Source organism: Chiloscyllium plagiosum, chromosome 3 (genome assembly GCF_004010195.1).
Source record: "Chiloscyllium plagiosum isolate BGI_BamShark_2017 chromosome 3, ASM401019v2, whole genome shotgun sequence".
Classification (NCBI taxonomy): Eukaryota; Metazoa; Chordata; class Chondrichthyes; order Orectolobiformes; family Hemiscylliidae; genus Chiloscyllium; species Chiloscyllium plagiosum.
In genome coordinates this window covers 64,290,040-64,314,354 of record NC_057712.1, presented here as the reverse complement: position 1 = coordinate 64,314,354, position 24,315 = coordinate 64,290,040, and the positions used below count along the sequence as shown (strand labels likewise).

At 39.0% G+C, this 24,315-nt stretch overlaps 1 protein-coding gene across 3 annotated transcripts in view; it reads left to right on the top strand.

Moving 5' to 3' along the window:
• Window positions 1-22,065, top strand: part of LOC122544271 (A-kinase anchor protein 7-like) — a 192,948-nt gene extending 170,883 nt beyond the window's left edge. The window contains exons 8-9 of one of the 3 annotated variants that reach the window (XM_043683354.1): window positions 20,267-20,472; window positions 21,058-21,167. In XM_043683354.1, the coding sequence (XP_043539289.1) occupies window positions 20,267-20,442 (176 nt within the window). In that variant the 3' untranslated portion in view covers window positions 20,443-20,472; window positions 21,058-21,167. Of the gene's footprint in view, window positions 1-20,266; window positions 20,883-21,057 lie in introns of those variants that run through there. The other 2 variants (XM_043683364.1, XM_043683346.1) reach the window with 2 other exon arrangements.
• The last annotated feature ends 2,250 nt before the right edge of the window (window positions 22,066-24,315 follow it).

Sequence of the window (24,315 nt, the reverse complement as noted above, 5' to 3'; positions counted from 1 at the left end):
GGAGGTCATGTTGCGGCTGTACAGGACATTGGTTAGGCCACTGTTGGAATATTGCGTGCAATTCTGATCTCCTTCCTATCGGAAAGATGTTGTGAAACTTGAAAGGGTTCGGAAAAGATTTACAAGGATGTTGCCAGGTTTGGAGGATTTGAGCTATAGGGAGAGGCTGAACAGGCTTGGGCTGTTTTCCCTGGAGTGTCAGAGGCTGAGGGGTGACCCTATAGAGGTTTACAAAATTATGAGGGGCATGAATAGGGTAAATAGGCAAAGTCTTTTCCCTGGGGTGAGGGAATCCAGAACTAGAGGGCATAGGTTTAGGGTGAGAGGGGAATGATATAAAAGAGACCTAAGGGGCAACCTTTTCATGCAGAAGGTAGTACGTGTATGGAATGAGCTGCCAGAGGAAGTGGTGGAGACTGGTACAATTGCAACATTTAAAAGGCATTTGCATGGATATATGAACAGGAGGAGTTTGGAGGGATATGGACCGGGTGCTGGCAGGTGGGACCAGATTGGGTTGGGATATCTGGTCGGCATGGACAGGTTGGACCAAAGGGTCTGTTTCTGTGCTGTGCATCTCTATGACTCTATGACTGTATTAGAGAAAAGAATTGTAAATACTTGTTAGTTAATTATTCTCTGTTATACTTTAATGAAATAAAGTTGTTACTTTTTACTTCAAATCGTGACCTTTGGGGTAGTTCTTGGCCTCTCGAGTTTTGACAGATTACTGCCACGAGATAATCTTTTCTGTGTTTCTGGTTTAAATTAAGCAGGGGTGTTTACCCATTTTGTAACAATTTGGGTCTTGGATTCATGATTTGAACAGTTTGAGGGCTTTTGTCTGCGATTTGAACAATTTGGGTCTCGGATTCATGATTTGAACAGGTTTTAGATTAGATTAGATTCCCTACAGTGTGGAAACAGGCCTTTCGGCCCAACAAGTCCACACCAACCCTCCAAAGAGTTCCTCTGACTAATGCACCTAACACTATGGGCAATTTAGCATGGCCAGTTCACCTGACCTGCACATCTTGGACTGTGGGAGGAAACCAGAGCACCCGGAGGAAACCCACGCAGGCTTGGGGAGAACGTGCACTGAGTCACCGTGCTGTGACAGGTTTAGACAGATTTGAATAGATTTGGGGTATGAAAAAGTCCAGTAGATTTAAACACTTGCATGTTAGTGTCCTAGATCCCTAAATAAAATGTAGGTGAGACAATTTGTTTAATTTCGGTGACTTGTGATTGGTTAAATTAGAGGTGAGAAAAATGGCTCTTAAAATTGCTAAAGAGGCTCTGGGATTTGAAGATAATTCTCAACTTTGCCAAGAAAGTTTAGAAGCAAAGAAAAAGGCCATACTTTTAGAATTAGCAAATAAGTTAGATTTGGGTTTAACCAAGGACAAAAGTAAAGCTGAAATTATAAAGGAGTTACTCAAATACTTAGATGTGTCAGAGAAACAGACACGTGCAGTAGAGATAGAAAAACTTAAATTACAATTGAGAAAAATGGAGTCAAAAGATAAACAAGGGGAGAGGGAAAGACAAAGAGAGAGAGAAGGTTCTTGGCTGAGCAAAGAGAGAGAAGAAAGGGAGAGAGAAAGAGAGAGAGGAAAAAGATAGAGGAAAAAGAAAGAGAAAGAAGGTTCTTAGCTGAGCGAAATGAGAGAATTTGAACTTGAGAAGTTGCGACTTAGTCAGCAAAATCAAGTTAACAGGATGGAGATTAAAAGAGAAGGCAGTGATATATACAAATATGTCAACACTCTGCCATATTTTGATGAGAAAGATGTTGAAGCCTTCTTTATTTCTTTTGAAAAATTGGCGAGGCAGTTGGAGTGATCCGAGAATTTATGGGTAATGCTAGTTAAGACTAAACTGATAGGCCGAGTTGGTGAGGTATTTACCACACTGTCAGATGAGAAATCAAGAGATTATGATGAGGTTAACCAGGCTACTTTAAGTGCTTATGAATTGGTACCAGATGCATATAGACAGCTGTGCAGAAACACAAAGAAGGAACCAGGTCAGACTTACGTTGAGTTCGAAAGAATTAAACACAGTCATTTTGATAGATGGATGCATGCTTTGAAAATAGGTAGGATGTTTGAGGCCCTAAGAGAGATTATTCTGTGGAGGAGTTTAAAAACTCACTTCCAGAGATGTTAAGAATTCATGTAGAAAAATAAAAAGTTCAGGAAGTGTCAGGAAGTGAGGAGGGCAGCAGAATTAGCAGATAAATACATGTTGGTGCAGAAGATAAGCTTCCGGCCAGAATTTCATCCTGTGAGGGACAGAAGTTGGGTGAAGAGGAAATCCTACACCATGAAACCACGAGTAGAGAGTGCTGGTAAGAGTTTACCAGAGGTAAAAGAAGCCCAAGAGGGTGGAAAGGAGGTGAAAGACCTCAGGTGTTTCCACTGTGGTAAAGTGGGACATGTAAAGTCACCGTGCTCGTCATTAAAGAAAGGTACTATAGGAAAAAAATGTGGTAAAAGAAGCTAAGCCAGTGGCATTAGTGAAAGTAGTAAAGGAGACCCCAACAAGAGCCAAGGAGTTGCAGGAGAGTGCACAGCCTAGGCACGGGGTGGGTATGGAGTGATCACTACAAAGGATTCACCTCTGTGGGCACAGTTTATTCAGAAAGAACAGAGGGATAAGGACAAAAAGTTATAATTTTGAGATGCAGGATCTAACCAGTTGCTGATAGTAAGAGATGAGCAAATATGCACTCTTTCTGATCTGTTACCTGAGAGTGTGGTAATTTTTTAGATGGACAGAAATTTAGCGTTCCCCTATGTAAGATCAGGTTGGAGTGCCAACTCAAGTCTGGGGAAGTTACAGTGGGAGTGATAGACCGAGTGTCAGTTCCAGGAATTCAGTTTGTTCTTGGGAATGATTTGGCAGGATCTAAGGTGGGAGTGACACCCTTTTTATGGTGAAGCCCAAGGAAGACCAAGAAACTGAGGAGTTAAAGCAGAAATATCCTGTTTTATTTTTTCCCAGACTGTGTAGTAACTATCATAAGTCACAACACGAAGTGAGAAGTAAAGAGAAAGATGAAGGAGTTGAGATTCAGTTAGTGGATACCCTGGTTGACGTAATGGTGCAGGAAAACCTGAACAGACAGAGGATCAGACAGAGGTGTTTAGTCCTGAAAGGCTAAGAGACTTGCAACAGCAAGACAACATAATAAAAGGTATATATGTGGATGTGTACACCGAAAAGGAGGCAGAGAATATTCTGGAGGGTTATTATCTGAAAGATAGAATCCTAAGATGGAAATGGAAACCACGGTAGGTTAGTGCAGAGGAGAAATGGGCTGAAGTGCACCAGATTGTGTTGTCTGTAGTATACAGACAGGAGGTGTTATGGGTAGCACATGAACTGCATGTAGGATGTCATCTCTGGGTACGAAAAACTCAGGCTAAGGAATAAAAACATTTTTATTGGCCTGGAATGCACAAGGATGTGATTAACTTCTGCCGTACATATCATAAATGCCAAATGGTAGATAAGCCACAGGCGGTAATAAAACCAGTACCTTTGTTGCCAGTTCCCACATCTGAAGAACCTTTCACGTGGGTTATAATTGATTGTGTAAGTCCCCTCCCAAATACTAAAAGTGGGAACCAGTACTTGCTAACCATAATGGATGTGTCTACCAGATTTCCAGAGGCAATTCCATTACAGAGTATCAAGGCAAAAAATGTGGTAGAGGAGTTAGTAGCTTTCTTCACATGGTCTGCGCTACCCAGAGAGATTCAGTCAGACCAACGGTGAAATTTTACTGCTCGGCAACTTAAGGAGGTTATAGATAGCTTAGGTATACGGCACTTTAAATCAACTGCATATCATCATGAATCCCAGGGAGCTTTAGAAAGATGGCATCAGATCTTGAAGACAATGTTGAGAACATACTGTCAGGGTTACCAGAATGATTGGGATAATGGTATCCCATTCGAATTGTTTGCCATTAGAGATGCCCCAAACAAATCTACTCAGTTCACTCCCTTCAAGTTAATACTCGGGCATGAAGTTAGGGGCTCTTTGAAATTAATGAAAGAAAAATTGACAGGACCAAAGGCAGAGATCTCACACTTAGAGCATGTATCGGAGGTGAGAGACAGATTAAATCGAATAAGTGAGTTAGCTAAACAGCACCTAAAGATGCCCAGTATAGAGTGAAGCAGGTGGCAGATAAAAGTTCTGAGACTCGGACACTTTCCCAAGGGGATAACATGTTAGTACTGTTACCAGTCATAGGAAATCCCTTCAAAGCCAGGTTTAGTGGCCCCTGTCAAATTGAGAAAAGGTTGAGTCAGGTGAGCTATTTAGTAAAGATGCCAGATAGAAAAAAAGGTATCAGGTATGTCATGTGAACATGTTGAAACCGTATTATACTAGAGAGAAAGAATTAGAGAAACAGGTGTTACTTACTGCCCTGCAGAGCGAGGAATCAAATCCAGATAAGGTGGATTTTATGTGCTTCAAAATAGATTTAAAAATGAAGTTCTTGAGGAGTGTGATAGGTTAGTAAGCCATCTGCCTCAGGAGCATAGAACGCAATTGAAAGATTTGTTACTGCAGTACAAGGACATATGTAAGAATCAGATGGGAAGGGCTAATGCTATTGTACATGAAGTAGACGTAGGGAATACCGCTCCGGCAAAACAACATCCCTATTGGCATAATCCTTTCAAAGCCAACAGGTCCAGATGGAGGTGGAGGCCATGCTCTACGAGGACATCATCGACTCAAGCCAGAGCGAGTGGAGTTCGCCGATCGTCTTAGTTCCCAAACTGACTGGGACTCAACGATTCTACATGGATTATCAGAAGGTCAATGCCGTTACAAAACCGGACTCGTATCCAATTCCTAGATTGAAGGACTGTATCAACAAAGTCGGGCAAGCCAGTTACATCACCAAGTTGGACTTAATGCGTGGTTACTGGCAGGTAGCTTTCTCAGAGATGGTGAAAGAAATTTCCTCATTTGTAACCCCAAATGGGCTATATTAGTTTAAAGTGATGCCCTTTGGAATGAAGAAAGCACCCGGGACATTCCAAAGACTCATGAATAGAGTTGTGGCTAGGTTAACTGTGCAGTGGATTTGAACGGTGAAGTAATCTTTAGTAAGTCCTGAAAAGATTACATGGTGCAGTTGGCAGAGCCCTTTGAACGACTCCGAGAAGCAAAACCGTGTGATAAACGTAAAGAAAACTGAATTCACAAAAGCAGAGGTAACGTTGTTGGAACATAACATCGATCATGGAAGGTTGACCCCATGGAACACAAAGACGAAGGCCATCGAGGAGTTTCCATGACCAACCTCGAAGAAAGAGGTGCTTCGATTCTTAGGACTCAGCGGATTCTATTGGATGTTTGTTCCAAACTTCAGCAGTGTAGTGGCACCATTAACCAAATTGCAGAAGAAGAACACAAAGATTTGGTGGACAGAACAGTGCCAGAAGGCATTTGACTATTTGAAATCAATGTTAACCACCAACCTTTCAAAACCTTTTATGCTCGTAACATAGGGGTTGGAGCTGTACTCCTACAGGAAGATGAGGGTGGGATTGAACTGCCAGTTGGTTACTTTTCAAAGAAGATCAACATTCACCAGAGGAAATGCTCCACGATTGAAAAAGAACCTATTGAGTTTGGTACTGGCTTTATAGCATTTTAATGTGTATGTCACAGTGTGTCAGAGATGGTGGTATACACGGATCACAATCCACTTACATTCTTAGAACACTGTGAAGGCAGGAATATGAGACTATTTCATTGAAGTCTTATGTTACAGACTTTTAATTTAAAAATCGTACATGTTGCAGGTCGTAAAAATGTAATTGCAGCTGTGTTATCGCGGACTTAACTGATAAAGTTTAGATGATATTTGTATTTATTTAATGTTACATGCTTGCAGGTATGTGGGAAGAAGTTAAGGTGAACCTATATTAAAGTTATCTGCATGTTAGGGTAATGTATTTAAAGCACAGAAAAAAAAGAAGCCATCTTTTCATTATGATGGTTTGTTTTTTTCTTGAGGGGGGAGGTGTTATGAAGATGTGGGTGTACTATACCTTTAAGAAAGTTAAAAGCTCGCAGAACTACCTGATATCACTAAGTGTTCTGAAAAAGATACAATTTTACCTTTTGGTCCAGCAGCTAGGGTAGCTGGTTGCCTGGAGATTAAAAAAAAACAGATTGAAACTAGGCCAATCACTTTAAATTATTCTAAAATTTGAATTTAGTATATTAACAATATTGAAAGGCTTTGGGGATATTATTCCGGGATATATTGAACAGTTTGGGGAGAGCTGCCAAGCTACCAACGCATGCAGAATGCCCGCAGAATAGCTCTCTTAAAGGTACCTTTATCTATCAGTGACCTGTGAAACATAGTCCTTAAGAAGAAGAAAAGAAGACAGAGGAAGATACAAAGATTCAACAGTTGTCTGGTTTTGAAATTTGAATGTTTGGTAAATCTTAATCGGGGGTTTTATCGGACTATTATTGGAGAAGGGGAAAGTAAAAGCTAGGTTACAGAAAGGAGTTGTAAACAGTTGTTAGTCAATTATTCTCTGTTATACTTTAAGAAATAAGTTGTTAATATTTATTTTAAATAGTGACCTTTGGGATAGTTCTTGGCCTCTTGAATTTTCACAGATTACTGCACAAGATAATCATTTCCCTGTTTCTGGTTTAAATTAAGCAGGGGGGTTTACCCATGTCTTAGCAAGCTATAGGGAGAGGTTGAATAGCCTGGGTCTATTTTCCCTGGAGTGTCGGAGGCTGAGGGGTGCCCTTATAGAGTTTTATAAAGTTATAAGCGATAGGGTAAATAGGCAAGGTCTTTTCCCAGGGGTCGGGGTGCCCAGTACTAGTGTCCAGTACAGCATAGGTTTAGGATGAGAGGGGAAAGATGTAAAAGGGACCTAAGGGGCAAGTTTTTCACACAAAGGGTGGAGTGTGTATGGAATGAGCTGCCAGCGGACGTGGTGGAGATTGGTACAATTACAACATTTAAAAGGCATCTAGATGGGTATATGAATAGAAAGGGTTTGGAGGGATATGGGCCGGGTCCTGGCAAATGGGACTAGATTAGGTTAGGGTATCTGGTTGGCATGGATAAGTTGGGCCGAAGGATCTATTTCCGTGCTGTACATCTCTATGACTTTTCCTTGCAATTTAGTTTGTTAAGTTTGCATAACTTTATTGATAGTTGTTCATTTCCTTAGAAAATTGTATATCTTCTAAAATAATAAAGCTCATCATATTGAAATAACTTTTGCCAATTATAGTTTAATCTTCCAGGAAGAATACTTTATTTGGCTTACTTTTGAGGTTTAGTTAAACATTTTTCATGTGATGATGATGAAAATCTATTTGACATCTGTGTAAATCAAGCTGCATTTTTTGGCTCTGGAATGGTAGGTATTGTCTGTCTACCAAGATTGACCTCTTTATAAGAATAACAGGACAATGTTTCATTGCCTACTCTTGCTAACAACTAACAATTTATTTTCATTAATTTATGATAGATTGTGTTTATGTCCCTAAGCGCTCAAGTTAATTGAGCTATTAAAACATTCCTTTCCATAAATATGCTGAGTATTAAAGTAAAAAATAATTGCAAAATGGGAAAATACATTTGACATGGCAAGTTTATTCTGTCAAATGGTTTGGTGATTAATTAGTCACCATGCAGTGTTTTCTAAGCTTGTGTCCTTTATCTCTCTCATCCCAGACTTTCATTGGCTGCCCTTAAATTTTAACTTGTGGTTAGTGGTACAAAGTAACTACATCCGAAAGTCATTTAGTTCAATGCTTCAAACAAAAAATCAAGTTACAAATAAAATTTGTTATTTCCTAATTAAGTTTAAATAATGAAGTTAAAGGACAGTGATATGCCAAGTTGATTGTGTGTTGGAAAGATTTGAATGTGGAGCACAACGGAGGACTGCACAGATGAATGGAAAGTGATTGTAACAAAGTCAGCCAGGTTGACATCAGAGAATATGAGTTCTCTGGGGCTGTTAATCTGATCCAATTAGGAAGCCTTGGCTGTCAGATAAAACAGGAGTGTCAGTGTTTTCATTCAGGCTGAAAGCTGGCTCAGAAGGTGCTGGATCAACGTCAAAGACGCGCCATGTGTAAATAAAGTGTGACTTGTTTCTGGAATACCAGCCTCTGTGGAGTTATTTAATTAGCGACGAGAGAAAAGCTTGCTTTTGAAGAAATTTGCACACAACAGTTATCTTTGAATTGGGGTAAGCATTTCTGGCAGTGATGCCATTATTTGGGAAGTTTGACTTGTTTGATCCTGCCATCGAAGACAGGACGCAGTATGTGGAAGAAATGTATTATTTTTTTCTGAGTAAATGACAGGGCAGATGAAAAGCAATGAGTTATCCTCCCGACAGCTTGTGGACTTGCAGCTTTCTTGGTTATGAAGAGTCTACCATTTCCTGAGACATGAGATAGTAAAACCTTTCAAAAGTTGACAGGATTTAGTTAAGGAGTATTACAAACCCAAGTCTCTTCTGATTCTGAAACGCTATCAGTTTTACTCGGCAATTCAAGAACCAGGGGAGTGCATATCAAGATTTTTGACGAGGTTAAGATGATTGGCAGAGGCACGTGGCTTTGGTTTAGCACTTCATTAGACGCCAAGAGACTGTTTGGTATGGGGGATTAATGATGCAAAAATGCAAAAGTGCAAACTGGCTGAAGCCCACCTGTAATAAAGTTGGCTTTATCATTGGAAAATATAGTAAGTCGAGCATATGAGTTGCAGGGTATTCTGATGGAAGTGGATACCCTTGCCAAGCTGACTGAGCTTGGAAGGAACACCACTTGAGTGAAGGCAATTGCATAGCCTCACTCAGGACATATCTTGAACAGAAGCATTCTAGGTCAGCCCACAGCAAAACCCCCAAACAAAGCCAAGTCTTGGCAAAATGTTCTTCAGAAACCAAGCGATTGTAGTTGTTGCCAGTATGTGAACTCAAGACAGCAAGATAGTCCCATTAGGTCTAAGCGAGTGCACACCCTGGAAAGTCCACCTACATCTGATTTGGAACAGTTAAATTGCTTAGCAACATCCAAGTTAGAACCAGTCTAAATAAACACCTGGTCAAGTGTTCACAGTTCTAATGGATGTCAATACCGACATGGCTGTATCAGTGATCATAGAACCAGTCTCTTAAAAATTCACTCTGACCTCCAGATCTTAAGTTTACACAAGACCATAGCTAGACTGAGAACCTATACCAGAGAACCTTTACAGATTAAGGGTACAACTTCAGTTCCAATCTCTTACGAGAAGCAGTGGTTCAGTTACCACTGATTGTAGTAAAAGGTTCAGGCCTAATCTTGGTGTGGGGAAATTGGTTGAGAAAGCTTCACCTAAATTGGCTCAACATTTTTCTATTTTAGAAAATGGCTGCTGAGTGAAGTTCTAATTAAATACCTGGACATTTTTCAGGAAGGTCTAGGGGCTATCAAAGGAGCCAAAGCCACCTTGCATGTTGACCAGAAAGCAATTACATAATTCTGCAAGGCCTGCACAATTCCATTTGCCTTATAGGCAAATGTACAGGCAGAAATCAGGAGGCTGGAAAGCGCAGGAATCATCAAACCAGTGCAGTTTACAGAAAGGGCAGCCTGTGAAGCCGATGGGTCAATTTGCCTTTGTGGGGATTTTAAACAAATGTTAAACTGCTTTTTGCAGCTGGATGAATACCCAATCCCCCACCCCTTCACAAACCTGGACATGAACCATGTATACGTGCAATTGCAGTTAGAGGAGGATTCCCAGAAGTATGCTACAATTGATACCCAAAAGGGTTTGAATCAATATACGAGACTGCAATTTTTGCAATTTGTCATCGGATGTCAAGACATTTAACGAGGTCTACCCCAGGTAGCCATTTATCTAGATGATGTGTTAATAACAGGACAAATCAATAATGAGTACTGAGATAACTTGGATATAGTCCTTAGATGTTTCTCCCAGGTGAGCATATGCCTTAGAAGAGAAAGATGTGTGTTCTGGGCATCCCAAGTGACTTACTTGTGCTATGGAGTTGACAAGACCACGTTACACCCATTGGAAGGTAAAGTGAACACAATCAAAAGTGCCCCGGCTCCCACATCTTTACTGGAGCTCAAGTCTTTCCTTGGATCGGTGAATTGTTATGTAATGTTCATACATAACCTGCCCACCCCCCACCCCTCCTGAACACCTTTGCATCAACTCTTAAAAAATGGTTGTGGCCTGGGAAATGGTTGTGCAGCAAAGCCAAAGCTTTCAGGAAAATGACAGCTCCTCTCATGTTGACACACTATGATCCCAAGTGAGATCTGCTATTGACATGAAATGCCTTCCTGTTGGGGTAGTACCAGCTCTTAGGTGGCCAAATGAAGAGGAACACCCAATAGTGTATGATTCTAGGACTTTGGCTAATGTAGTGCGTTAATACATCCAGATAGACAAGGACATTTGCCAGTCATATTTGGAGTCAGGAAGTTCTACCAATATCTTTACAGATGTAAATTTGTAATAATAACATACCATGAGCCACTTTAAAATCTATTTAAAGAGGACAAGGCAGTGCTGCCCATAGTTTCAGGCCAGATTCAGTGGTGGGCTCTAATATTAATTGCGTATAATTACAATTTGGAACACCATCCAAGAAGCTTAGAAGGGAAAGATGTGTGTTCCGGGCATCCCAAGTGACTTACTTGTGCTACAGAGTCGACAAGACCAGGTTAGCGAATGTGGATGCACTGAGCCACCTCCCACTGGCAGAAGCAACACCAATGGTACCTCCACTGGATGGTTTTAATTGTTTTAAATTTTCTGAACACACTTCCAGTCACAGCTGATAATATCAGATTTTGGATGCAGAAAGGTTCAGTCCTTTCAAAACTGAAACACCTGGTGGTGATGTGGGAAACCAAAAGGCTGTAACAACCAGATTGGAAACCTTTTCGGACCCAGAGAGACCAGATCACAGTAGAGGACAGCAGTTGATTATGAGGTGGAAGTGTAATTGTCACGAGCAAAGGTCGCTGCCAGTTACCGGCTGAACACCACCTGTTTTATTCAGGGGTTTCCAGAATGAAGATGATGGCAAGACATTATGTCTGGTTGTCAGGATTAGATGCTTGCATAGCCATGTTGGTGGGACTGTATTCAGATTGCCAACAAAGAGATTAATTGCCGGCAGCAGCTACTCATACATGGGAATAGTTAGCTAAATAGTTAGCTAAACCCTGGACTCAGTTACACCTGTGCAGGTCCTTTCATAAGTTCAATGTTCTTAGTCATTGTGGATACCCACTCAAAGTGGCTGGGCATGTATAGAGTTCATTTGTTAAACATGGGGATGACGATATAAAAACTGCGTGCATCTTTTACAATATGCAACTCCTGGAAGTGATGGTTACAGATAATTGGCCATTGTTCGCCAGCAGAGAATTTGAGTACTTCCTAAAGTTGAATGGTATTTGATATATAAGGACAACTCCCTATCATCCATAATGGTCTAGCAGAAACAGAAATCCAAACTTTGAAGTCAGACTTAAAGAGCAGCCTGCAGCTTCACTGCATACCAAAATGTCTTGGTTCCTTTTTGATTATCAGACCACCCCTGTTCCAACTACAGGGATACCTCCAGCAGAGTTGCAATGGGGAGAAGACGCCGTTTTTGGTTAATCCTGATCATCCCAGACCTGGGGGAGGGTGGGTGAAACAGCATCAGGAACGCCAATACTGGACACAAGACTTTACTAAGCATGAGAGAGACTGTTTACTTCAGGGGACAAAGTTTGGTGTAGGAACCATGGGAATGGCCCTGCATGGGTAAGAGGTATGGTCGTTGCGAGGTCAGGTCTAGTGACGTATAAAATTGTGGTAGGTGTGAGGGAGCTGAAAAAAGCATGCGGACCATATGAAACCTGCAAATGTGCCAATAGTAGGAAAGCAAAATGTGCTCAACTCCTCGATAGCTTTTCCGAATCTTCCATAACCCATGGGTTCTCCCTTCCAACAAGCATTGAAGATATCTCAGGATGTGAGATGGACGCGATGGATATTGCCATCTCAACGCCTTTTCTGCCTGAAGAAGAGAATGAATTTCTTCAGAGATGCTCTGGGCGCAAGACTTGAGACACTGTGCGTTACATGCTGTTGTACCAGAGGCAAAATTGGAGGAACCTGACCCAGTGCTAAAATGCCTCAGGATGAGTGACAGAAAAAAGAACCAGCGTATGTCCTCGGACTCAGAGGTCGAGGGATGTAGTGAGTGTAACAAGGTCAGCCAGGTGGACATCATAGAATATGGGTTCCCTGATTGGGGCAGTCAATCTGATTGACAAATAAGAACAGGAATGTCTGACATCTTGGCACTCTGAGAGCTAGCTCTGAGAGAGCTGGGTCAGTATCAAGAACACTTGACATGTAAATAAAGGGTAACATGGTGATGGGGTACCAGCGTCTGTGAAGTTATTTCAATATTCTTTTGTACTCACCTATAAGTGATATGTCTCACTAAAGAGACAATTGAGTATGTTATTTGTAGGATTCTGTATGTGGCAGCCGGGAGATGCATATAAATCAACCTTGTCACTGGTAAAAATGAACATTATTGCATATCCTCCTCTTACAGTAATACTTTTGTGGTGACTTAAAACAAAAAAACATTCAAATTCATTAGCTATTAGTGTTTGATTATTGATAACAATCAAAGTATCAGTGATTAGTTCCACCCTGAAATCTTGATTTTTTTTTCATTATCTCTGTAAATGCTTTATTTGTGGATATTTTTAATCAACCTGTTCAGGTATGACATATCTGGAGCAGGTGAGATCAGAGTCTTCTGACCCAGATGTAGGGACTTTACTAAAAGAGCTGAAAATGTGTTGCTGGAAAAGCCTAGCAGGTCAGGCAGCATCCAAGGAACAGGAGAATCGACGTTTCAGGCATAAGCATTTCTTCAGGAATGAGGAAAGTCTGTCCAGCAGGCTAAGATAATTTTTCCAGCAACACATTTTCAGCTCTGATCTCCATCATCTGCAGTCCTCACTTTCTCCTCGAAGACTTTACTAAAAGAGCCCTCCTCTTTTTACTTTTATATATTGGAATTGGGTCTGACCTTTGGCTTTAAACTGATCTCTTCAACAGTGCACATTGGGCATAAAATGGTTCCACTTCCTGACGCCTGGAAATAATTATCTGTAAAATTGGACATATTATCCTGTCACTGTAGATGATTTTGTGTTTGATGTTGAGATGGGAATGTTGCTAGGGAAATTAGAATGAGCATAAAATGTATCAGAATTGTTGTGCCATTGCATTATGGGGGAAAAGCTATTGTTTACATTGGGTTCCTTGTTGTGATGAACTAACAATGAGTAATTAAACCATGTGGTATGTTCCTAAGCAGTCTGACAGGAAAGGTTTCATTAATGTCTCTCATTCACCTTAACCGTTGTTAATCTTACACAAGCTTTTCTGTAGATCTTCAATTACAAGCTGTTTTCCTTTTTCATTTCCTGTTATGAATGTATCACTTGTTTTATTACTAGAATTTAATTCATTCTGTATCAGACAGGTCTGCTGTACCTCACCAAATGCTCATCTTTGATGTGTATCTCAGCAAACTAACCATAGATCATATCATTCAACTATAAAGGGAACTTACTCTCAAACTTAAAAGTTACTTCCATACAGATAAAAATACAGTAATTTTAAAGCTGGACAATGGGTGAGTTCAGATGAGGTGGGAAATTAACATTTTAAAACCTTTAGAAGTCCCAAGGCAAAATTTAACCTTCCGTTGGAATGAGAGTGCATGCCTAATATTTTTATCTCAGAGTATGCTGATGGTTCCTTCAGAACTGTTTGCAGACGATGAGAAACCACTAGTCTGGCAGGCTACATTATAAACCTCCTAGCACCCTGAAGGCACTTTCTCTGTAATTATTTGCTCTTCTGATCTCCTCCTCACCCCCAGCTATGCCATTCACGATCTTCGACTCTGTTCCATGGTTCCCATGCAGTGTCTCGCAGACCACAACCACCATCTGATACCTCTGCCCCTTTATTCTCTTGTTCCCCTCAATTTCTCTAGGTAACCTCCCCCAACACATAGATGTCCTCTTGTGCCTTTCCAAGAACCCTTTCCCATCCCTGCAAAACAATGAGTTTTCCCTGCTCTCTCTTTCCTCCTCTAGTCTCACTGGTAGCAATCTGGTACCACAAGCTTACCTATCCTACAGCTAGTCAACCCAACCTCTCACCTGGCTGATTGTGCTTAGGAAACAGATGCCAAACATAATCCAATCTTTCTGATAGGATCTGAGAGAAATTTGTACTTAACAGGTTTCCCAATCACTACATTGTACTCCTCACCACTCCCTTCCCACTTCTTCAGACATACACATATGCAGAGAGCAAGATTTATATGCACGGACAGTTTCACAAGCAAACATTAGAGCAAGGGTTAGTGACAGAGCAGGAGTCCTGAATTATGTTCCATTCTGACCTAGGAACACCAATGTTCATTAGCATTGCCTTACTCAGTACAAACCACAAACTGCATGAGTAATCCCCTGGTCTAAAAAGCGGAGTTTTCAAATTTCTGTTTCTGACATGAGTTTTCACCTGGCAAGAATGCATAGGAGGAATTGTGATGGAGTAATTAGAGCTTAGAGCATCCAACAGTTCTTGCATTGCATGGTCGCTTCTGTTAATGAATTCCTGCCATATGTTTCTGAACAGCAAATTCATAAACTGTACCCATATGTAATTTAAAGGACAGTGTTGAAGAACTGTAATTTTGCTACCCATTGTATGTTCTGTAAATGTAAGTTCATCCAAAAATACTGCTATTCGTAATCTTACTCTATGTTTATTTAAACATCTCAATGTGTTTGTTGACTTGTTGGCTCACTGTCTAGCACTGCCTCCATATTAAGATTCTCACCCTTGCCTTGTCCATCGCTATCTCTATAACCTTCTGTAGCCAGGTAACCCTGAATGATCTTTGCACTTCACCAATTCTGAACTTGTGATAGATTTTAATCACTCCACCCATTTGCAGCTACCAAGGTCATAAGCTCTTGCATTCCCTCCCAATATGCCTCCAGCTCTCTGTGTCTTTCTCTTCCTTTAAAATGATTATTACAACCTACCTCTTGGTTGCTTGCTCTGATGTCTTCTCCTTATGTGGTTCAGCATCAGATTTTCTTTATAACTCTTCTGTGGAGAGCTTTGGGAGCTTTCAGATGCCATGTAACTATAGTCGTTGTAACTTATTAGATCATTGTCTTGCCTGTAATTTAATCTATTATGACAATACTCCTCCATTATGACAACATAAATATATCCTGAGATAAGCTTAACTGTCCTTGGTCATGGGTGTTCACACCACATTGAGTACCCATGTTGCAGTGCTGAGGGAGTTTGCACACTCAGATGTGCTGAATTTTGGATGAGCCATTAAGCTCAGGCCCTATCTGCTCAGTCAGATGCATGTTCAAGATGCCATGGTGGTGTCTGACAAAGAGGAAGTGTTACTTTTCCAGACACCTAATCAAAATAACAAACAGGTTGTTTGGTTAGTTACCTATTTTATGTTTGTGAGAGCTTGCTTTTAACTAATTGCTACCATGCCTATATGACTATACATCAAAATTACTTTGTTGGCTGGGAGATTGAGATTTTCTAAATGAGATTGCACAATTTCCTTCTTCCAACCCTCCTTATCTTCACTCATAAGCACTTCCAAAAGTAAGATTAGCTTGATCGTGTGATACTGTGTTGAGGAAAATACTTTCACTATGAACGATTCCATTTGTATGGGTCATTAATAAACTCTACATACTTTTTTTATTACCGTCACATGTACCAAGATACAGTGAGAAGTATTGTTTTGTGCACTAACCAAACAAATCCTATTTTACATAAGTGCATAAGAAAAATAGAACAATGCAGAAGAGAGTGTTGCAGCTACAGAGAAGGTGCAGAGAAAGATCAACTCTAATATTCAGGGTCTTTTCGTAAGTCGGATAACAGTGGGGAAGCAGCTGTTCTTGAATCTGTTGGTATGTGTTTTCAAACCTTTGTATCTTCTGCCTGATGGTGGAAGAGAGTATAATCAGGGTGGGAGTGGTCTTTGGTTATGTTGATTGCTTTCCCAAAGCAGAGGGAAGAGCAGATGGAGTCAAGTTGTGACCAGAAGAGAACATTGTACTGCTTTACATATGGTCTAACTGGGGTTTTGTACAGATGTATCATGATTTCTATCCCAATATATTCAAGTTCTCTGAATATAGATGCCAGTATTTCATTATCCTTTTTGATTATCTGCTGGACTAATTTATGACAGTTAAACAGTCTATGGATCATTAAGTCACTTTGAAACTCCATTATTTCTAACTGTTTAGAAACTGCTAGTCTATCCTTCCTTGATCCAAAGTTGATGATCTCACACTTGTCTACATTGAAATCTCTTTGCCTCGGTTTTGCCTGTTCAGTTAATCTAAGTTCATTTAATATCTTTTTAATTTTGTGCTTCTGTCTACATTGTTTACAGTTCCATCTCTCCTTGAAAAACTGAGATTGGTTGTTAATAGATATGGTGAATTGTTGAGGTCCTAACTAACTGGGCGCACTAGTCACATCCTTCCAACTAAAGCCTACTCCTCCCCCCGCTGCTTGTCATCTACCAAGCCCCCAATTTTCTAGCCTACAATTGCCTCTAATTGCTTAAACTGTCAGCTGCAAAGGGCATTTGGGATGTTCTGAAAAGGCACTATGTAAATCCTTACTTTCTCCTTGTCTTCATTCATTCAAACAGCACTTCTAAATCTAACATTAGGTTTATTTTCTCCTAAAAACACCAAAATTGACAAACTTACCAATAAGTATATGTAAATTCGTCTAACCTTACTGTCCAGATTCTCTTGAGGAACATGATCTTTGGTTTTAGTTTTTGACCTTGAACCTCCTTATACATATAAAATATGTTCTAATAATGCCTTTTTATGTCTTAGTATGATCTGCAAATTACAAACAAAAAACCAAATAGAACTGCCTCTATTTTATCTTTCATGTGGTTAGTTCAAGCATGCAGACTGGGGATGTTTGTATTTTTTAAACACAGTGGAACTTTCTCCTCCTGAACATTCATTGCTTCCTGCTTATTACTGTTCTCCAGAAGCAAGAGCTTGGGCAGAAGGTGGTGGGTAAAACAGAACCTATGAGGGAGTCAGGAGAGGAAAATGGCAAATGGGGATGGTTTGGAAGAGTGAAGTAGCTGAAAAATTGTGAGTGGAAAGGAGCTGGGAGACAGAAGCAGCAAGGGCACTGAGCAGGAGAGGATCAGAGCTGGAAAGTGCTGAATAGGAACTGTCATGCCAGAAGGAGCGAGAGGAATGGTAAACAACTGACTTAATAGCAGTGAATTAGAGTCAGATACTAAAAGCAGTAAGTTATTAAGCAAGAGTAGTAAAAAGAGAATTTTTATCCAGTAAAATTATAGCAACCAAAAAGATCTTCATGTAAACATTACAGGTCAGGACTGTAACCCACCCATATTTCAAGCTTTTTATGGGGAAGAGGTTTTTGTTTAGGATGCTTCCATTAGCATGTGATTTGTTAGGAATACATTAAAGATGCTAAATAAAGGATAGTTGTACTGACCTGCAGTTACTTCCAACTAGTGTGATGCAATATTTAGGATATTCATGCACACTTTTAATGTGTTTGTCCCGATGTGAGTTGTTTTGTATGAAACAGAAGTATGCTTAACCAATAACTTGAGATGCACATGCTACTAAATTTCTTGTTTTCAGAAGTGACTAAATTGTTTTATCTCAGAGGAACTTGTCACATTATTAGGTAAGTATAGAGAAATGAGTAGTTCTCCAATGAAGAACTAATTTGTTTTCAAAATGTGGTACTGAGTGAATAGTATAGTCATCTCTCACCCTGTTCACAAACTGAGAACAGTCTATTTATCAAAAGTTTGTCTTTTCAACGTTTGTCACTGTCATTTATATTAAAATCAACATTTTGCATAGTGCAGAACAATACTGCATTGTCATAATATCTCACTTAGGTGATGTCAGTAAGCTTAGATAACTTTGTTCCTTTTTTTTTTAAATCCTTTTTCAATGTCTGTTGTACTTTAGATACATATTGTCCTGGTCACTTTGGTCCAATTCTTATATGGTAATTGTGCACTTGATTCTGTTGGATTTCCATATTCAGCTTCTTATTTGAAAGTGTAAGCATGAAAAGGCAACACTTTTAATAGACTTTTTGTTTTAATATTTTTAGATTGATAAATTTGTATCATAATTTTTTGAGAATTATATTATTGATAATAAAACCTGATTGAGGTGTGTTTATTTATTTATTGCATGATCTTTTAAAATATTTTTGAGAATGTATTTAAAAAGACAACTTGACTAGCAGCCTGTTCGTCATAGAGAACATATTTGAAATTTTTAAAGGAAAGAATTGAGAGATCAATTCCTGCCAGGCTGCATTTTACATGGTGTGAAGGACAATCCATGTGATCATATTTGAATCTTAAGGTAAATGCCTGTTGATTACCTCAAACCCCTACGTGATATTGCATAAGATTTGTACAATATCAGATTATAAATCTCGATATCTGCAATGAAGAGAACTCAGCTGTATGCTTTTTCATAAGGCTCAGGCTATTGGAAAGCTGAATGGCACAATTACAGAGTGGCCCCTTCCATCTGTAATCACACAATTGCCATGGTTTAAACCAGTCCCAACTAATGGGATGAAGTATCTTTCTTTGATGCCTGTAAGACATATTGTTAATTTTGTCAGTCTTAGTGCAGTTGTTATTGAGGCATAAGCATTCACCTCAAACCTAAAGGGCATAAAATTACATTTAGGCAGATTTTTTACCCTTACCCCAGAAGAAAAGTGAGCATTGAATTGATGGACCAAAATAATTCCACCTTGCACCACGACACATTGCGAGTAAGCTACCTTGTCCAATGACTTGGACTACCTTGACTTCTGCCACTCGCTTGGGTGGAAGGCCTGTCATCCAGAGCTAGCAGTCAATTTGATTTCAGGTATCTCCATTACTCCAGCAGGGCCGGTGCTCCATACAGGTCGTTCTGGTATAACCCGTTTTGTCAATGCGAATTGGCTATAACGCGATTGACCAAATGTGAATGAAGTTTGGATAAGGTGAACTTTCTACTGAATGGTTTTCTGTGGCGATTTTCTATAGTGGTTTTCCATGTCATGATTTTCTATAACACTGGGTTGCAGAGGAACGCAACTGTTACCTTATAGCAGAACGACCTGCAGTGGGTGTTGCCGGGACTGACTGCACGGAGAGGCCTGAAGAGGATCGTGGCTGCCCTGATAATATAAGTGCTGGAGTTTTGGATGAAGAGGGATCATAGACCCCAGGGACAGGTTTCTCAGGCAGGTGGAGTGGAAGAAAGAGGGGAAGCCCCTAATGCGCCCACTGCATCCTCCAAATGAAGTAAACTCTTTGCTTCCTGCCTTTGTTCATGGAGGTCATTAAAAACAAGCTAACCATGCCAGCCATGTCTCAGGCAGCATTTTATTGGAATCACTTGAGCTTGTTCATCTGTGGTGGATGGACTACTGACTTCAGCGTCTGTCCATCTTTTCCATTGCGGTTGTGTTTGGGGATGGGTGAGAAGGTGGCAGGCTAGCCACCTAACTTAGTTATTGTGCCCCAACATAGAAAGCGCATTAGGAGGTGGCGTGAAATAATCAGGCCATAATCTCAACTGGGGAGATAAATATTCTGTTGCAGAGCGAGGAGTGAATGATAGTGAACACTTAGCAGCTAAAATGAGAAGATCTTCATTTCTCAATACTGACCTCCCTCACCATTAACCCTGATCTGCTTTATAAAAAAAGTGACATTCAGTATTGGATCCATAATTTTGAAGAACAAAAGTACATCGTCCAGTGACTAAATCTCGACATGACAAAATGTGCAATATTGTACTAGCACTTCCTCAGAGAAGTTGATTATCTAAGGTTTTAACATGAGTTAGAACTTATATTGTACTTCTGTGAAGCACCTTGTGATGTTTTTTTTCTTTGAAGGTGCTATATAAATGCAAACTGTTGTCGCTGAATGTGGTAAGAATTTAGTGTGCCCTGCTCTGAAGGTGGTTCCTGACTTGTTTTGTTTGTTGTGGTGTGTAGGACAAAAGAAAGAACCTGATGAGGAAGAACTGGTCAGTCTGAGTAAACAACTAGTGGAGACCGCTGTGATTAAGGCTGTACAGCAATACCTAGAGGAAACACAAACTAAAGCAAATTGGAACGGGAAGAGAATTACCTTTACTGACATTGACTCAAACAATGAGAACAAGAAATGAAAACGTTACATTTGAAAGCACATGTTTAGTGTGAGCAAAGAATATTTATATGAAAACACATGGTCACTATCTCAAGCATTGAATGCCGAGGATGAAAAAGCTGGGAGAAAAATTTAATTGAAATGAAAATAACAAAGACCAATACATTTATCCTTCCAAGGTTCCCCAAATCAACAGCAGGAAAGAGTGGTCGTCTGCTAAATCGTGTGTTTGGACCTCAAGTGTCAAAAGGGTCTCGCATATCGAAATATTGATTTGGTTCTTAATGTCACCAATTTCATGGATTTAATTTGTACAACTACAGTTCTTTTTATTGAAGCAGCAAAGGGAGTGAAACACAGTACAAAATAAATCTAAAATGATTGAAAATAGTCCATATATAAACCTGTTTGAATTCTTGCAAAAGATGAAGTGGATTTATTCATTTCACAAAACTACTGTATGGAAGCTAAGTTAGTTTATGTGCATGGAATCTACCAGAATTTACTTATAATGATGGTTGTGCTTGTGACATAGTCTACATTTCTTCTACATTTTTAGAAAATTTGAATCATAAATGGTAGAATCAAGTCAGCTTTTGTTAAATGAAACACATTTTTATCTTTTCTTCTTCAGGGAAAAAGCGTGATTCTGACGTAATTAGGAATGCTCTGCAGAAAGAAACCATTACAGTACTGTGCAAACTTAATCAAATAAAAGAACTATTGTCGCATCCAGGGATACAAATCAGAATACAGAGGGAAATGGCTATAAGCAATGCTGCAATGCAGCAGTGATAAGCAGGAGGACCTTACTGTCAACATTGGTTCTTATGGCTATTGTGAAATGGGAAAGAAAATACAGTGATAAAGCCTCATAGGAAATGAGAACTGAGGCCACTTAAGGTTAAATGAGATTTTTACATAACCATTATTTTATATTTCAGCTAATTTGGTTGGAAAGTTTAAAATTTATTGACAAATTGTGGGCCAAAGGGCCTATACTGTGCTATACTGTTCTATGTTCTATTTGATCAACATGTAATTTGTAACTCCTTATTCAGTTGAAATATATTTTATATAATATATAGATATATGTGCATCTATTTATATATACTGCTTTTGTTTTGCAAACATTATTAAGTTGAATATTGCCATTGCTGGACCAACACTGATTACTTTTGGACCATCAGTGAGAGATTACCTGAAGAATATATGTTTTGTTTTGGTAGTCTAACCAATTTAAACCAAAAGAGGTAAATGGAAAGAGCTGTTCAGAAGACTACTCATTTCAGTTTCACTTGTTTCAGACTAATTTGCATAGCTACATAAGTGTTCTTGAATAAGTCAGTAGGTTTTAATTCATGAAATGTAATTTGTCTCGGCAAATATTACTAGTGTACGGTCTATTAACTTTCCAGCACTGAGTTATACGAATGCTTTCTGGCATTTGAGATGGCATGAACTTTTTTGATTGTTTAGCCATTAGCGGACTGAGGCCATCACATGCTAGGCCAGCAACAAATGCATTTATTGCCTAGAGGGCAGTTTATGAGTTGGCCACATAGCTGTGTAGGCCAGACCAGGTAAGGCAGAAAAAAAAGCCAGTTTATTTTTCCCTCCCCTCCCACCAATAGTCAGCATCAGACTCTTAATTCTAGATTTTTACTGAATTCAAATTCTACCATCTGCCATGGCAGGATTTGAAACAAATCATTACCAGGGTCTCTAGGCTAATGCCCGAAATGTCGATTCTCCTGTTCCCTAGATGCTGCCTGACCTGCTGCGTTTTTCCAGCAACACATTTCCATCTCTAGGTTAACAGTCTAGTGATAACACCACGAGGCCATCTCCTCCCCTTGAATTAGCTGCCTCATTTGTATACACCAACAATTCAACATTCTTTACATGATAGCTCATTTTATCCTTAACAAATTTTTGTGGCTAATATAATTACATCTTAGATGCTGCAGTTCTGAAATATTAAAGTTAATAACTTTCAAGTATTGATTGGTTGAGTTGAAAGACTGCCAGAAGCAAAATTATTATGCCAGTGCTTAAAAGCAGAATAAGTATTTCGGGTTATTTAAACTATTGTTTGAATTCATGAGCCACTTGTGTCCCATCGGATCTTTGACCCCTTCAGTTCCAAGAAGGAGCAAAGCATTGTTTCATAGTCAAAGCCTCATGGCAGAGTTTTTAATAATGGGTTCAATATTCATTTTTTGAGAATAATAAATCATTCAAAATGTCAAATATGATTGAGCAATATGGTCAAATTGTGACTCAATTTCATTTAATTTTACAACAAGCTCTTTTTCTATCACTTTGGAATTAGTTCCTTAAGCCAATGGCATAATGGTTTTAAGAGCCTGAGGTGAATAAATAAATCACCTAGTGTATGGATTTCTAATAGCTGTGCATGCACAAAAATGGTTTAGATAAGTTAGATGAGCACTTCAGAGCAGAGAGAGGCACTAAAAAACTGTTTGCACCAAATGCACATGAATAATTTTCATATAGATGAAAGGGTTTTGCTTTTTTATTTAAAAATATTTTCCATTCCTTTATTGACTTTGCCATTGTTGAACACAAAGCACTCTTTTCTACTGAAATTATTTAACTAAATAAAATGTAACAAAAAAGTCTAATGTTAGTTTTAAACTGATTTTAGTTGAGGCCAGGGAAAGAACGAAAGCATTGGTTATGAATTCATATAGCAATTTTTAAATGTTCTTATTGGTTTGTGGTTGATTAATGATGCAAGCTAGTGGTTTAAAGTATGACTGTAAAATGTTTTAAATAAAAGTTATTCCGTCATGTTTATTATTTGGTTTGCACATCGTTTACTGAATTATAACAAAGTGTATTTGAATAATGTATGGAGAGAATATGCAAAATATGAATAGTTTATCTCGATTCTAAAATATCAATATGCAAATATTTCAACATATTTATAGAATTGACTTTCCTCCAAATTTAAGCATGGATATTTGATAATTAGATGATAATGTTGCTACTTCATTCTGCTGTGTATTTCTTTTACTTTGTATTTTGTTAGAAATAATATGTTGACTCTGATGGTGCCTTTTTGTTTTTAGCTTCATTGTTTTCCTCATGCTACTGAGAATTTAAAATAACTTTGTTTTTTCTAAATTACATTTACCTGATTAGAAAATAAATCAGTAATAAGCCTGTATGTTTTTAAACAAATAATGGATTTTTGTTTTTGGGATTAAGAAAGTAGCTTTTTGGACTCTTATCAACCTATTACTAAATCAGTTCTAACAGATAAACAACAAGTTCATACTTTATATTCACTGACAATGTGGAGGTTTGATGATCCTGTAATTTAACTGGTTTGAATTATGTTATGAATGAAATAATTTGATTGTGTAATTTGAATCTAAGGCTCACACTTAAGCTAAGAATGGAAATTAAACAAAGGATAGAAAACATAACTGAAAGTGGTCAGTATTGAAGGTACTGAAACAAAATTAAAGATTTTAGGAAAAGTATTGTGCAAAGCAAAGCTATGATGAACACACCACGCACTAATTGTGGAGCAACTACAATGAGTGAATTTGTTTTATGTACGTGAAGTGTAGTGCTGGAGAAGATTATACAGTTGGATATGATCATGATTGTGAACTAGGAGAATTTTATGTCAGTTTCCTGAGCTGTGGAGAAGTCAGTAGAGATTAATATAACAATAGATAACCAATGCTTAATATTGAGTAGAATGTGGGTAATTGAGTTTTAGATAACACAGAAGCAAAATGCAGTGTGGTTGCTGGCAGTCTAACATAAAAAAATGCAAACCCTCAGATCAGGCAGCATCAGGTGGAGTACTCCTTGACAACAGTAAAGTTTAAATAGCTGATTGATGTATGCA